General features: G+C 25.4%; 1 protein-coding gene across 1 annotated transcript; it reads left to right on the forward strand.

Annotated features, from left to right (window-relative positions):
* Nucleotides 1-1,392, forward strand: LOC129606480 (chitin deacetylase 7). The gene is made up of 3 exons (XM_055516822.1): nucleotides 1-261; nucleotides 339-1,063; nucleotides 1,131-1,392. Exons 1-3 carry the CDS (start codon nucleotides 1-3, stop codon nucleotides 1,390-1,392), a joined length of 1,248 nt encoding a protein of 415 aa, XP_055372797.1.
* Nucleotides 1,393-16,683: the final 15,291 nt, after the last annotated feature.

Here is a 16,683-nt window from a genome sequence, read left to right on the forward strand (position 1 = left end):
ATGAAAATTTTATTTTTAAATATTGTGATTTTAAGCGTTGCGCTCGGTGCTCCAAGTACTACAGAAACTAATCGAATAGATAGGGAGCCTTCATCAAATTTTGGAACTACGGATTTCAATCAGACAAATTTTCAAGTACATCGGGATAATTTAAATTTACCACTTGCTGAAGCATGTGATCCAACAAAATGTACGCCACCAAAGTGTCGTTGTTCACAAACCTTTTTAAGTAAGGAATTACCACCGGAAAAGATTCCACAGGTAAAAAAAAATAATATATAAAAATAAAGATTAATATTAAAAAAATTAAAATTTTAAAAAATATTTTCAATCATCAGTTGGTGGCAATAACATACGATGATGCTGTTACAGCTCTTAATTATGAATATATTCAATCTGCAATCAGAAAATTAAAAAATCCGGATGGTTGTAAAGCATTAGCAACATTTTTCGTTTCACATGAATATACCGATTATACAAAAGTTCATAAGTTATGGGAGCAAGGACATGAAATAGCTTTACATTCAATTAGTCATAAACCAATGACTACATATTGGAATACAGCTGATGTTGAACTTTTAAAAGAAGAATTTGGTGGACAACGTGATATGATGGCACATTTTGCACAAATTAAAAAAGAAGATATTAAAGGAATACGTACACCATTATTTGAAATTTCAGCAAATACAACGTATTTTGCTTTAAAAGAAATGGGTTTAACATATGATAGTTCATGGCCAACACAACATTTTACACATCCCGGTATGTGGCCATATACATTAGATTATCAATCAACACAGGATTGTCCATTAGCTAGATGTCCAACTGCATCTATACCTGGTGTATGGGTAAGTCCACTTTTAGATTGGACTGATGTTGTTGGTAATAAATGTGCAATGCTTGATGCATGCGGTAATTTACCAGAAGATGATGTTGATGAATTATTTAAATGGATGATGGAAAATTTTGAACAAAATTATAAAAATAATCGTGCACCATTTCCAATTTATTTACATGCATCATTCTTTTTAAAAGGTGATAATTATTTGCCAGCTTATAAAAAGTAAGTTCAAAATTCAATTAATTTGAACTAAATTTTGAGAAATTCACGAATTATTTTTTTTTGATAGATTCTTGGAACATTTAAACACCTTACCAGATGTCTATTTTGTAACAGTCTCACAAATTATCGATTACGTGAAGGCACCAACACCTGATAAACCATCAAAAACTTGCGTTCAAAGAGAAAAATCAAATTGTAAACCACGTTTTTGTCAATTAAAGAAAACTGAAACACAAGAAGAACGTTGGATGAAAACATGTGTAGCATGCCCATCTGTTTACCCATGGGTCGGAAATCCTTTCGGTAAACCAGTTAAAAAGAGAAATTGATTTTAAATATTTTCGTAGAGCAAAATAATTTTCAAAGAAACAAAGAAAAAAAAAGAAATATTTAATGGAAACAGTTTAAAAATTCTGTATTAAATATAAAAACTTATACCCACAGTAAGAGTAAAATCTCATTTATTTAAGAGCCTCATACACTCATTGAATTTCTACATATTTTACTTAATAATTTTAGCAGTCATTAACGAGAATTATAATAACAAAACTCTCGTTACTTTTGGGCCAACTCAATAAATTTCTAAGACCCTTACTCTCATCTCTTATGCATCTCTCTTTATATATACATATGTATGTATGTATATATTTTAAAAGAACCTAAATTCCGTGTATAGCTTAACTCTGATTCAAAAAGTCAATTTTATTTTATCATTACCCATTTTTGAAGTGATTAAGCAAAAAATATAATTGCTTTTTAAAGTGCTGCTCCTCGTTTGTTTTTCTGTTTTTTTTTTTATTTAAATATTAAAGAACAAATTTTTAAAACTCACATAAATTTTAATATTTGAATGTACATATACATAAACCTTATTTTATTATAGCCTGCAGACACGTCCACAACTCTTCTATAAAAATAACAGAAAAAAAAAACCCAAAACATTTTCAATTCACCCAATTCTGAGACAACAAGAGAGAAAAAAAATACATTATGAGAATTTAGAGGTACTTTTTCTCTCCACTTATAAAAAAAAAATTAAAATAAAACATAAAAATAAAATGAAAATGCCAAAAAATGCTTGGCATTTTTATCAAGGACCTCTTGTGTTAGTTTTTAATTGCAATTGACTATGAAAATAATGAATGAGTTTCAAGGGCTTTTTATACAAACCTGTTAATGAGGAAAATAACAAAAGGAACAAGAGAGAACTTTTAGTACAAAATAAAAATAAGAAAAATTAAAATAAAATTCTTTTTTAACAACATTACAACACAATTTCATATTTATACTAATCAAGGCAATAAGAAAAAAAAGGGATATATAAAAACAATTATTGTTGTTGTTAATTTTATAAAGAAAGGATTTTTTAGAAAAAACCGAGAACAATGAGAGTTGACCGTGTAAACTATGTGATACCCGTAAAAATCAATGAATTTAAGAGTTTTATGACATTGTGACACTGTTGAAAGTGGTTTGTGCTCATGCTTGACCTGTATTTCAAATATTTACTCAACATGATTAAATAATTGTCGAGAGTGTATGTCAGGGCAGTTACTAAAGAGAGTTATGCAATTTAAACGACTTTTATTAAACACAATAGACCTGATAGTATATATGTATGTGGGGGTTTTCGTTTATTCAGTTCTAGAATAGTTCTAACTTGTAGTACGTTCGAAAATTCACGCTACACACACTAAAAATATAGATCGTTCGGAAATTACTGGCTGCAATAAAGTGCGTTCGGAAATTCAATCTGAATTCATGAATTTTTTTTTCTTTTTTAATTTAAAATTTAAAAAAAAAATTAAATTTCAAAATGGCAGATTCAGATATTGAAGGGTGTTTACTTTGCAGCGAATTAGGAGGCGAAAACTATTGGGATACAATTTCATAAACAATGTCATTTCTGTTATTTTGGAACGATAGATTATTTAAAAGTTTCAGAATTTGTAGACTGCGTAAACAAAAAAAGCTTAGCTAAAGTTTTTGCATACTATTTAACCCTGCTACTTAGAAATTTTAGTTCTAATGTAGAACTTTCAGCGCAGCGTGCATAAACGAAAACCCCCTGCTTGTGCGAAATTTCAATACAACAGCTTTAATAATTTTTGAAATATCATCACATCATTTGGAAATTGTATGGTAGATAATTCAAATAAGTTCTGGAATTTACTATAATACGCAATTTATTGAAATTTTATGAATTAGGTCTTGTCTTATCGCTAGGATTCAGAATTCAACGATGATGAAAAATATAAACTTATGTTTTCGTCTTAGAACGTAATTTCTAAGCATTACAAACATAATTTAAATTTTATAATATCCTTTAAACTTGACACGGATAAAATGAGAAGAGTAAAACTTTTATACAAATCATACAGTTTAGTTGAAAATTTCTAAATAAAAAAATGTTGCTCCAAAATATTTTAAAAACACTTTTACAAAAAAAACAAAAATTTTAAAATGTCAAAATTTTTAAGATTAATAAGGTGGTTTGGTGAGAATCATTAAGTGAAATAAAATTTGTATGGGAAATTAATTTTCAATTACAATTAAAATAAGAACCTGACTATGATTTCCAAACAAAAATTCTAAAAAATATTTTTTTTTTAACTGAGCCGATTAGTTTAGTCGCCAACTAAATACTGTTTTAATGGAACGAGAATGAATTTCTCGTTATCTAAATTTGGTAGATGATAACGGTAATTAAAAAATGTAAATAATTATTACGAGTTTGAAGGAGTAACACTCCTAAGTAGATTTTTTGTCGAAATTATTTCAATAGAGCGTTTTTAAGTGACTTAGAGTTAATCTCAATGCATACTTAATGTAACGTTGAACTGTAAATCTAAAGTCATAATATTTGAAATTTTGAATTTTTAGAGTTTTTTTTTGGATTTTTCCAAATATAAGATTTTAAAAATTTTTAGAAGCCATACAGAAATATATAACAGAAATTTCTTCGAACTCTGAATAATAATTATTCAAAGACAAGCTAATATAGCACCCGACTAAAATAGATTCGCATACCTTTTATGATGCAAAAGGGCCTCTGACTGACAAATTTAACTAAACAGCATCCTGAGTTGATTATAGGTTTGCTGGGAAATGCGTTTTAACAAACATGTTCCTTCGTATAGCAATTCAAAAAGAAAGGGTTAATATAATTCTTAAACAAAAATCTGGTAAATCTAAAATATCAGTCGATTCTGTAAAAACACAAATTCGGGGTCAGTAAATGAGAAAATTAAAATTATCGAAAGTATTCTTATTTTTGTTATTTTTTTTTTATTTTCATATGGACAAACCTGACGCATATAACATTTATAAGTTCATTTATTCTGGATGTCATTTCATTCTGGAAATCCCCATACCTCCGAATTTTCTCCTAAAAGCTATGAATTTGTTTTCTTTAAACTGTTACTGTAAATTTTAGGTAGGTTTTTTAGTGATATAAAATGAACGCCATGTACATAAATACCTACCTATAAGATTACTCAGCTTGTTTGTTTTATAGAACTGCTGAAATTAGTTAATACTATAAAACAACTGCTAAACATGGTTTAAGCTTACATTGTATGAAAATAACCGGACACTTAGGCTACTTTTTGTTCTTAGATACTCAACTATTGTAGAAGAAAACCTTAAACATATATAAAAGTTGTGATGTAGTCTACGCCTAATTGTATTTATAAAAAATGTTCAAACAATTTATCATACCCATATGGTTAACTTAAAGAAATTCTTGCATTCTCTATTATTTGATGTTTTCATCTCGGTATGAGCATTGAAATAACAAAATTTAAAATAAATTTATGCAATTTTTTTTTGTTTGTTTTTTCAAAGCTTTCATGTAGTCTAACACTTTCATAAGACCATATGGCTATTTGGTAAAAAATATATGAGTTTAAATATTTTGTCCATATTATGTACTTTGGATATTTGTGTACAATTTTCTTCAATGAAGCTGAATGAAAATTTCAAGAAGAAACGTTTTGGAAAATTTAAACGAAACAAGAAACAATAATAGAATTTTTTTGTCTTCTTCTTTTATTATTCTTTTGATGTTTTTGTTCTTTGTCCATAAAAATAAAATTGTAAGTTTGTTGTTTTCTTTAACTAAAAAAACTCAGCCATTATTTTATTTATTATAAATGTATATATACAAAGGGAAAAAGACATTCTTAAACAATTTCCGAATAATGTAATAAACCGCAAAAATTATAGAAGTGTACCTAAAGATTTCCCTTTCTCTTTTCATAAAAAATCAAAAAAATCAGAAAAGAAAACTTTATTACCTTTATATTTACGCATAATTCCATCTTTTCTGTCATATCTAAAAATTTTGAAAGAAGGAAGTATTTATATAGTTTCTACAACCTTTAGACTACATGCATAAACTGAACTTTTTTTTTTCTTTTACTGTAAACGTCTATATTTTGTTTTTTCCCATATTTTTTTTTCCTATTTTTCACATACTTTCAGATAATGATATAAGAAAATTTTTATCATTCTCCATTCTTGACGTCCCCTTCCCCTAGACAAGAACCAAAATAAAACAAAAAAATTACGATGTACACATTTTCTGTTTTTTGTACAATACAATACGTCATAGCTAAACTTGTGTGCCTCTATCTACCTACATTAAAATGAAACAAACAAACAAAATTTAATGAGGCTAAAAAAAAAAAAAATATCGTAAAAAACAACAAAATTCCAAATTTTTATTAAATAATCCGAACAAAATGGAAAAGCAAAAAATACCAAAAAAAAAAATTATGTAGGAAAATTATAGAAAACAAAACTGAAAACATTCCGTAAACATAACCTAAATGTTCAAACATGAGAAATTTACTTACTTATCGTACATAGGAAGTGGGGGATGGAAGGGAGGGGGAAATAAAATCCATACTCGGAAGTAATTTATCACGTATACGTAATGCTATTTTTTTTTTGCAAAATAAAAATTACTACTTATGTACATAAAAAAAAAAGACTTACCAGACCACTGTGTACTTTCCCCGTATATTATAGACATGCATGTACACATACAATGCATTTTTTTTTTTACATCAAATAAATGTACATAAAATGACGTCTAATAAAGCAATATTTGTGTGTGACTGGTTTTTTTTATATATAAAATATTAATTTAATGCCTATGTGCGTAAAATGAAAAATATTCTTTGAAAATATTTTTCAAATTAATACGATTAACTACATGCTCAAAGTGATAAAATTTTTTTTCTCTTTTATACAAGTACATATGTACTTACATACATAAGGCAGATTTTATTCGGTGAAACTTTTAAAATAATTTTTCGAAATTTAGAATTTTTTTCAAGTAAGTATATTTTCATTTTTTTTTTATTTATTAAGCAAATTTTTGTAACATAATGAAATCTATGTAAAAATTGTATACTAATATAAAAAGTTTTTATTCTGGAATGTTTCTGAACAAAAATAAGCCTTTGCTAAAGAGAAATGGTAAATCTTTGGTACAGTCTAAACATGGGACCTACATAAAATAATTATACAATTTATTATAGAAATTTATAGTTAATTTGGAATCATCATTTAACAGATACCCATCATATCTCATCGTTGCAAAGCTTTCTCGGAATTTCACACAAAACTTTTGAACATGGCCAGAAACAAAAATATGCTTGTTATACAAAGTCATTCGATTTATTATTAAAAAGATGCAAACCTGTTCAACGATAAGTCGCCTGGGATTATAATATAACAAAATATTTTTCGAAATCTTAGACTAAAATAATTCTCCGTGGCTTTGTAAAACTGCATACAAATTTTGTATAACTTTTAAATATTTTTCGAGTTATATCTCATATATACGCATAATCATATTATAATCATACGCTTTTGTCTACAACGGCTTAAAAATGTTGTTTCGGATCCACAAAGAGCAAGTATTTTTAAAAATGTGAATTCTTTGGAGCACGTTTCATTGAGCACTGTCTGTATTGAATTTTCTTTTTCTATTTTTAAGAATAATACTGTTTTGATTATTCATAAAAAAAAACATTAAATAAAACAACGTAAATTTTTAAATCCAATTAGAAAATCAATTTTTTTTAAATTTCAAAGACACTATTGTTTTTATGAGGATCTCACTCATGAGTCATGAACAGTGTTGCCAAATAAAGTAGTCCAAAATAAAATCTTCATTTTGAAGATTCGATAAAAAATCTTCAATTGAAGTTAAATTGAAAGAAATAGGAACCCAAAATACCACAAGTTCAATTCGAAGCAAATCAGACATAAAAGAGATAAATTAATAACATGTACAATGACATATGATGTCATAACTCATCAAGTTTTTTAGCGCTTTTAATTAATGAGCCAACTCGATTAATATAGTATTAAATGCAACGGAGAAGATCAAAAATTTTCTATCAGGAAAGTAGCGTTACCGTGCGTTGCTTATTAAATTCACTTTTTGGTCAAATTTTTTTTTTGTAAACTTTGGAAAATATGGAAAAATTTTAGTATAACATTAAAAAACTTTAATTTTGAAGGTATTTTTATATGTAAACCTTAAAAATTTTAAAAATCTTACTTTTAAGTTTCGCATTAAAAATATGACCAAAAAACCTTCATTTTGAAAATAAATCTTCATTTTTGGCAGCGATGGTCATTAGTGTAATTATTCCATTTAACAGTGTGTGAACTGACTTGTGAAAAGCGGGATTGCTTTTTTAATTTTAAAATTTATACTAAACAGGACCAAAAGATACTGAAACTAAAAAATTTTATTTTGTTTACTATATAAGACTTTAAATTTATTGTTAATGAATAATAAATAATTACGCTACACAATTACTACAAAATTACTACATGAATAACTACAAAATAATAATTATTATTACTACAATTTATTGTATATAGATAACAATCTTGTCATTTTAACTTCAATATGTAATTATTATCTTAATTATTATCTGGAGTTTGATTTACACAAATTTCTGTTTATATATACCTACATATTATATAGATTGCATTAACCAAAAATTTATAAAATTGTACCATCGTATATTCTTTATATACATACAATGTATAAATTTACATATTGTAGATATACGTAGAAACGATATGTAGATATACATATTGTAGAAACGTCTTAAATAATTTGAATTCTATTTATTTCCCAAACCTAATAGAAATCTAATTTGATGTCTTCAGAACGCCAGTTTGAATATTAAAATAGAATTTCAATTGAAAAATATATTTTCCATTTTATATTCTGGGGCTTCATTTCTTTCATTTCATTTTTTTTTTTTTAAATATTCTAAATATAACATGAATCACAAACTACAGGAAAAAGAAAAAAATAATATAGAATAAATTCAAAGAGTCATTTTTAAAGATTTACATAAAATAAGAAAATTTTTTTGATATATCTGGACATTTCCTAATAAAAAGCAAAAAAAGAAAATAAATAAAACCAAAAAAAATTTATAATAAAGAAAGTTAAGGTGACGGCTAAGATCTTATACTCATCCGTAATGTACACATCCACATATATAATCTATATGTAATTTTTACGTTCTTATAGAGCAAAAATTTTGAGAGAAGATCATGCATACAACCAATATATAACCAATTCTTCAAAGTAATCTTTAATGAATGCATCAAACTATATTTTATGTACCTACTGTTATTTTTTTTTCATCTCTTGCTTTTAAATTTTGATGAAGATGAAATAGAGAATTTTTCTTAAGATTTTATCCTTGGAAAATAAATTACAAAGAAGCATGGTTTGAAATTTACATGTAAATAAAAACAAAATAAAAAAAAGAAGCTAACAAAGAAAAAACTTTGTAAATTAAACACAGTGCCATTTCATGTCACCGATACCATAGTCACTTTTCTTATATACATATTAAGTACATACATACATATAGAAATTCTTTGATAAATTTTAAAAAGCAACTAAACTATTTTCTGCTTTTTTTTTTCCTAATTTTATTTTTTCTTCTTTATTTTATTTTAATATTCAAATGAGATGACACTAGGGGATTGACTTGAATACGTGCAAGGAAAATTATTTTCATTTTGGGGATAAAATTTATACTCTTATATAAGAAAATATACTCAAAATTTTTGTTATACATGTACATGAATATGTGTATAAATAAATGTACATGAATATGTGTATAATTCAAAATATATGAAATGAACAAGGAAAATTTTTTCAACCATTATCCTGATGAATATTCAATAAAAATTATAATAATATACTTGCAATGTGAATGAAACGCAGTGGAAGAGGCATTGAATTTTTAAATTTTCTCAATAAAATTTTGAAAATATTCAAATGCCTCCCGTTTCCTTAAATGTTATGTAATTTTATTCAATAATTAAAATTTAATAATAATATGGATTTAACCAAGCGCGGATTATCATAATGAAATTTAACTAAATTTCGATTTATATAAATTAAAAATTAATTCACAACCTTTTGCACCTGTATAACTTGTTAAAGCGTATTAAAACTATATAGAAGAAATTTGAATAACAAAAAAAAATTTATAAAAAAAAAAAATAATTTTTTTAAAAATTTTTTATAATGTAAAATCGAATATTATAATTAGAAGGTTTCAGGATATTGTTATACTGACTTTTATATTAGTTGCAATGTAGTTGAAAAGTGTTAAAATATTCAAAACACTCTTAAAATAAAATTGGTTTTTTAAATTAACATAAAAACCCTGTAAATAGCAAAATAATGAATGCGATTAAGTGACATTTTCTTGAGAACATTTTGTGATAATTGAAATTTTATTTTATATTCGGAAGCAATTGCTAATAAAAAGTGTTAATATAATTATAGTTCCATTTACTTGGAAACTTGGATTTCAAAATTTTTCAAGATTACAAAAGCAACGCAAAAATTGAAAAACCATTATATGATTGTAAGGCTAATTTCCTTTTGAAATATTAAGAATAAAACTAATGTTAATTCAGTCAGTTCCCTATTTTGGAATATTACACACTATAATAATTTGCACTTTTATATAAAATCTCTTTATATAATAAATTAGATAAAAGTTAAAATTTTCAATTAGGCAAAATTTCTCTAGATTTCAAAAATTCACTTCTGAGTTAGCACCATTACTATTTAATAAAATTATAACTTTTGGCCAATTATTTTTTGAAAATCGTCAAATATTTTTGAACTCATATAATTAAATAAAAGAAAAGATCTTCTAATCGAAAATGAACATTTTCTCTATCAAAAAGTCTCAAAGCATTTAAACTGCTTAATTTCTCAAATCTTAAGGCTATTTTCTCTAAAATTATTTTTTTAATATTCCTCTTAAACCTTAAACAGGAAGAAAAATAAATTTTTAACATATTGGCCATATTAAACTAAGCCTTTAAAGCATGCGCCGGAAAAGTGCGACCCATTCAACTTCAAAATATTGCCCATCATACTGCTGGCAAGAAAAAAATTTATTGGATTGTGACTATTCAAAATTTTAAAAAAAATTTTAAGAATTCAATTATAGATAATAGACATAGGAACAAATAATTTCGTAAAAATTTAATATTTATCAAAACAAAACAATCAACAAAATCGGCCGAAAATGCAATTTTTCTTGTAAGTAGGTAATATAAGAAAATCGACTATATTTGCCTATAACCCACAAAAGCTTACAGACGACTGCTCTAGAGGATTTTCCTACTTTGAATTCTCAAATTGAAATGTAATACTTGGAAAACCGTTAATAAAAAAACCTTTGATAACCATAAAATTACCTTTGATGGATTCTACTCTTACCTATTGCATCGCATAAAATAAGGGACTGTATATGACGGCACCAAATTTCACATTTCAAGTTTTCAATGGAAAAATGAATTTCTAAGTGATAGTGATGTCGCTTTGTCGATCTGTCTGTTTTAGCATTCGCGAGTTGAAAGCTGCTTAAACATTGAACCGTTATTAGCTGAAATAATTTGAAATAAGTGTCTAAAGAATGTGTTCATAATATTATGTGAACCATTTCTACTAAACTAGAAAACATATTTGACAATCAGTTATGTGCGGACACATCAGATTTTTTATTGAATTATTAAAAATTCTTCATAATTGAAAATTAATATTAAATTTCGAAATAAACAAAGATATATGACTTGAACACTCGGACACCTAAACTACAATTAGTTCATTATTAAATTCAAATTTAAAAATACTAAAATAGAATATTATATTTATTAAACGATTAACCTTATTCACCCCAAAAAATAATTTTAATAATTTGTAAAAAATAATAAAATTTAATTATAATTAGAACCTATATTTTTACAAAAATACCAATACCAATTTAAAAAATTTCGGCCATATTAGAATTACCTAAATAAAAAAAAATTTACGCTAAACAAAAAATTTCATTTTAACAATTTTAAATTTTTTTAAAATGCAAATTATTATTACCTTTTATTTATTATTATGCAGTCATACTTTTATGCAGTTGTTAAATAAAACTAACTAAATATACACACACACACAATGATTTCAATACCATTATTTTCCTTAATAAATTATATGGATGACAATATACAAACACACATACACAACAAAATCACATACTATTGAAAATTATTTTACATTTTAATGCAAAAATTATTCTGTTGGCCCCCTTCTTTCTAAATTTCATAAATAAAGAATATTTACATTATTTTATTAAAAATGTTTACTGACCGCAAAATCAAATATCTAAATTTTATTTATTCCATAGTTCGCACATGCATACATATATATATATACATATATATAAAACATAGTGTCCTTTGGGCATTTCAAGAAAGTGAAACAGGAAAAAAAAAGAAAAGAACAAGGATGTCAATTCATAGTTTTTCTATCATAGTATTTTATTATATTGTTATACACAATGTATAAAAGTTCTAAACACGTAAACATATTTACATAATTTCAATTTAAACGAATAAATTGAAATTATTTTTAAAATTATGCGTTTGCTATATTTCTACATATAACTATAGTATACAGGCGCGGTTCTGATGTATTCGTCGCCCTAAGCGGTTCCTAAAAAGTGCGCCCCCCCCCCCCCCCCCCTTCAACCTTTTCACCTATTTTATTACTGTGAACAAAATTTAATAGGCATTGCACATTGTGCATCATAAAGCAGTTTCTTGTAACCTTATTGTGCTGAATTATAGAATTAAAGTCTGGAACTAAACTTTCAATTTTTTGTTTTATAAATTCAAAAACAAGGTAATTTATTTAACTGTACGTTTTTTTATGAAGTTATGATCAGATTTATATCAATCACTTAAACTTGATTTTTTGATTTTAACAACCAAAAAATTTACTTTTTGACGTAAGTGAAACTTATTGTAAAAGGTTCTATGAAAATTATATCAAATGAACTTTTTCACAGCTTATTTGAATATGAAAAAAAGTAAAAAATTATTTTTATTTTTATTCGTAATTTTATTTTTATTTTTATAATTATTTTTATTTTTATTCGTAAAATTTGGCTTTTTATTTCACAAATCGCCTGAGAAATGAAGCAGCGTATAAAAAAAGTTTCGACTTGCATTCAAAAATTTAAGGAAAATCAAAGTTTCGTTCTAAAATTTGTGACTTAAAAACTAAGCTTTTCATGTACATAGCTATAAGCTTTTATACTGTTCATTATATTTTTTAGATTTTATTAAAATAAATGCATTTACTGGTATTTATAGGCTCGTGGTTTTGAAATTTCAGAATGTCGTTTTGCTTAACTGTTTTAATTTTGGAGATAAATGTGTGAAGCAAATTATGCGCCATTTCATTTTACTCTTATTTTTTGGATGACTCTTCTTAACATTCACTTGATTATTAAACAACATTTTTTCAATTCAATATAAGTAGTAGATTTTATCAATTAAAATTTAATTCTGTGATTGATAACAGTTTTTTCAAAAACGAAAGCAGAACATAGTAGTAGAAATTCATAACGATCATGTAATTTTAAAATTCATTCAAAATTTTTTGTTGTTAAACAAAAACAAAATATTGGTATACACAATCTCAATATCAAGCTATGCTTTCCATCATTTAAGAATATTGCTCTCATTCTCTTTTTCTAATTTCTTTCTATTCTCATTCTTAATTTGTGTTTTTTTTGTTTTGTTCTTGTTGTTTACTAATGCAATAGTATACAGAAAAGTAATACATTATAATAATGTGTTTGTTTGTTTGGTGAGTGGGCGCCAACTAAGCAAAAATAAAATTTTGCATGTATGAAACAATTCAAATATAATGTGTACGAACGAGTGTAGCCACTAAGCATAATAAAAACATTGCTTTGTGATATAATTATATGTGTACGAGCGAGTGTTGATAGGGAGCAATCTCAGCAAAATAAAAATTTTGCTTTATGAGATAATTATATGTGTACGCATGAGTGTTGATCTTATTCATATTAGACAATATAAATTATATGTACATGTGTATTTTTGAATATTTTTATTTGTTGCGTACATTGCTTCTATATATGTATGTATATTATATGAGACGATTTCACTTATATATATGAACGTTTGAATGTATACAGCTGTGTGAAATAATATTCTGTGTTTATAGGCATATACAGTACATAAAAAATAAGAATGAAAGAGTAGTGTAGAGTAAAGAAATGTATGAGTAATTTTAATTCTATGAACATTTTTTGTTATATGGTGCAAATAGAAAATATGTGTAGGAACAAAATATTATGTTTGCATGTAGGTAGATTTTATTAAGTTAATTTCGCTATAAATTGATGTATAAAAAAAAACTTGGAATCCTTTTTTTTGGGTGAAAATTTTTTTTTTTTAAATTTAGGGGTTTTTTAAGTTTTCAATGGCGCCCCTATTTTTTATCGCCCATTGCAAATGCATACTTTGCATGTATGATAAATCCGGGGCTGATAGTATATAACAACTATCTGTTATATGTATATAACTAAACACAATGATATTTAAATATAAGAAACATAAATAAGATGATTTAGAAAATTTTCACTATAATATTGTAATTTTCTTGTTATTCTGTGCGGAAACATTTTGTATAAAAAATAAATTTAATAAGAAATGTGCATTAAGAGCACCTCATTGAATATAAAAAACATCAAATAACCAAAATTATTCATTGGTTTGAATTTAAATAAAACTTAGAAATCAAGATAATTTCACGAAAAATAGAGATTTTAATAATGTTTTGGGTTAAGCATTATATTTTTCTAATAGTAGGATTCAAGAAAATGCGGTTGATCGTAAGTGATAGAATTTTGATTGAATTATATTGTATTTGGAATTGCATATTAGTTCTGTGGAAAAATGGAGCAAATTTGCAAAATGTAAATATTATAGACGCCGACGAAACGCGAAATTGCAGTTTTGAATGTGTGATTTCAATTGAATTAAGTAAACGGTTTTCAAATTTTACCATTTTTGGAGTGATTTTGATATAGATTTCACATATCAACAGTTTCAATTTTGACATAGAATTTATTAATAGCATAATTTGAATTATTTGGAAACTATAATAAAGACGTGTTAAAAATGAGCATTTTATATTTAAAGGACCCTTTAAATGTATAATCAAAATAAACTGTGACTATTAAACAAATTTTTCTAATTGCCGCACTTAAACAGTGCCGCACTTAATAAAATGTTTTAGTTCCCTTGAACAGTCGCTTGGTAAGTTGAGCAGAATTGTTACTCTTTTAAACATATTTTGTTATTTACTTTTATAATTATTATTAATTTTCTAATAGAAAAACAGAAGAAGAAATTTACACTGAGTACATAAAATAAATTGGGAAAATCATGTAGAATTATCAAGCGGTCAGTATATCGTAAGTATATATAATGCAAATGACTGAGACTAGGCCCTTATTTAGCAGAACCTAGCCTATTACAAAAGTAGTTACTTTGTTCATTAGTAAAGTTCATATGTATTTTGACTGTTGATTCAATAAAAGCTTTTTAATAAGTTAATATTATATTAAAAATTTTTTAATAAGTTGATTAGAGAAAAGTAAAAACTTTTTGGTGAAATAGGGTCCAGTTTGACAATAACTTTGATATTCAACAAGTTTGATTGTAAGAAACAATTTTGATTTTTTTTAAATTCAAAACTACCGATTCCATAATTTTCGGCACATTTAAAAAAAAAATTAGAAAAAAAAAATATTCTCATTAGAAACTAATCCTGCCTGTCAATCCCTTTATATCAAACTTCTACACCTTACAAATAGAAAATTTAAATTAATTGAGCTTTTTACTCCACACTATCCCTCCCCCCTCCAATATTTTTGTATCATTCACTCTCCAAGTTAAAGCTCATAGTTATGAAAGCTCAGTTTGTAACCTACTACTGTGTCAAAACTCCCAAAGAAAAGTAATTTGTAAATTCTGTAAAAGACGGGAATTACTTCTTCTATTATGAAAAACTATAAGTAATTGTGATTTGAGCGAAGTGACCCTTCAAATTAGTTCCTACCTCCTATAAGCTTTTTCGCTCTTATGTAAGGCATCTTGAATGTAACCTAAACTTAAAATAACTATTCTATAAAGTCAAGACTCTGAATCAATTAATTTAAAAAAGAAATTTTTAAAAGAATGGAATTGTTATATTCCAAATTAATTTTACTTCATTATCCTTATCCCAAAATAAAGCGAATTGTGCCACACACTCATGCATCGTAACAATATTATTATTTAATATACAAACAAATAATTCAATAAATTACATGAAATTATTATCTTAATTAAAATTTTAATATCATCCCCGACAAATTGATTAAAATATAAGCATACACACACACAGACCACCACAAAATTAATTGAATGATATTCTCGATGTTTAAAAGGCGAATATCTCTAATTTCAGAAATGCAATTGAATCACATTTTATAATGAGTTAAATGCATTTTTAATAAAACATATACAATCACTGAACAATTTCATACTATATCAAATATACACTCTTTGAAACCCATACACTTGTAAATGAATTCTATTAGATTTTATTTTTTTTTATATGTCAGCGACAACGTATTTAATATCTCAAGAGAATATGTTTTATATTTCATTATTTTATATATATATAATTTTTTTTTTCTATAAAAAATAATAAATAGATTTGGTTAGGGATAGATTGTAATTGACTTTGGGATTTTCTGCAGTTAAAATTACAAAGAACTTTGTAAAATATTCACATATCATCATCTCAAAATATAAGTAGTTCACATACAAATACATCTATGTCTGTATATATGTATGTATTTAAAAAAAAATGAATTCACTTATTACAAAGAAAATATGTTGCTCTCTTTTAAGTTAGAAAAAAAAAATGTTGATGTAAAATCAAAGTATAAAAAATAATAATATTAATAAAAAAAAAAATAAAAACAACTTCATAAAGAAAATATTTAATATAATATAAGTGAGTTATGCAACACACAAATATGACACACAAATAGGACACATTTAAAATGCTTTTACACGAACAAATATCAAATTTAAAGGAAAAAAAAATGTTTTAGTGGAAAATTGAATTGGAATAAAATCTTTTGCTTCATTCCAAACTTAATTTATTATGA

Source organism: Condylostylus longicornis, unplaced genomic scaffold, assembly GCF_029603195.1.
Source record: "Condylostylus longicornis isolate FDR11 unplaced genomic scaffold, ASM2960319v2 ptg000018l, whole genome shotgun sequence".
Classification (NCBI taxonomy): domain Eukaryota; kingdom Metazoa; phylum Arthropoda; class Insecta; order Diptera; family Dolichopodidae; genus Condylostylus; species Condylostylus longicornis.

What these genes read in the sequence shown, in the direction of transcription:
- LOC129606480 (XM_055516822.1), top strand. Translation starts at nt 1, where the DNA reads ATGAAAATTTTATTTTTAAATATTGTGATTTTAAGCGTTGCGCTCGGT. An exon ending in CACCGGAAAAGATTCCACAG is followed by an intron (nt 262 to 338) that starts GTAAAAAAAAAT and finishes TTCAATCATCAG; the next exon opens with TTGGTGGCAATAACATACGA. An exon ending in TATTTGCCAGCTTATAAAAA is followed by an intron (nt 1,064 to 1,130) that starts GTAAGTTCAAAA and finishes TTTTTTTGATAG; the next exon opens with ATTCTTGGAACATTTAAACA.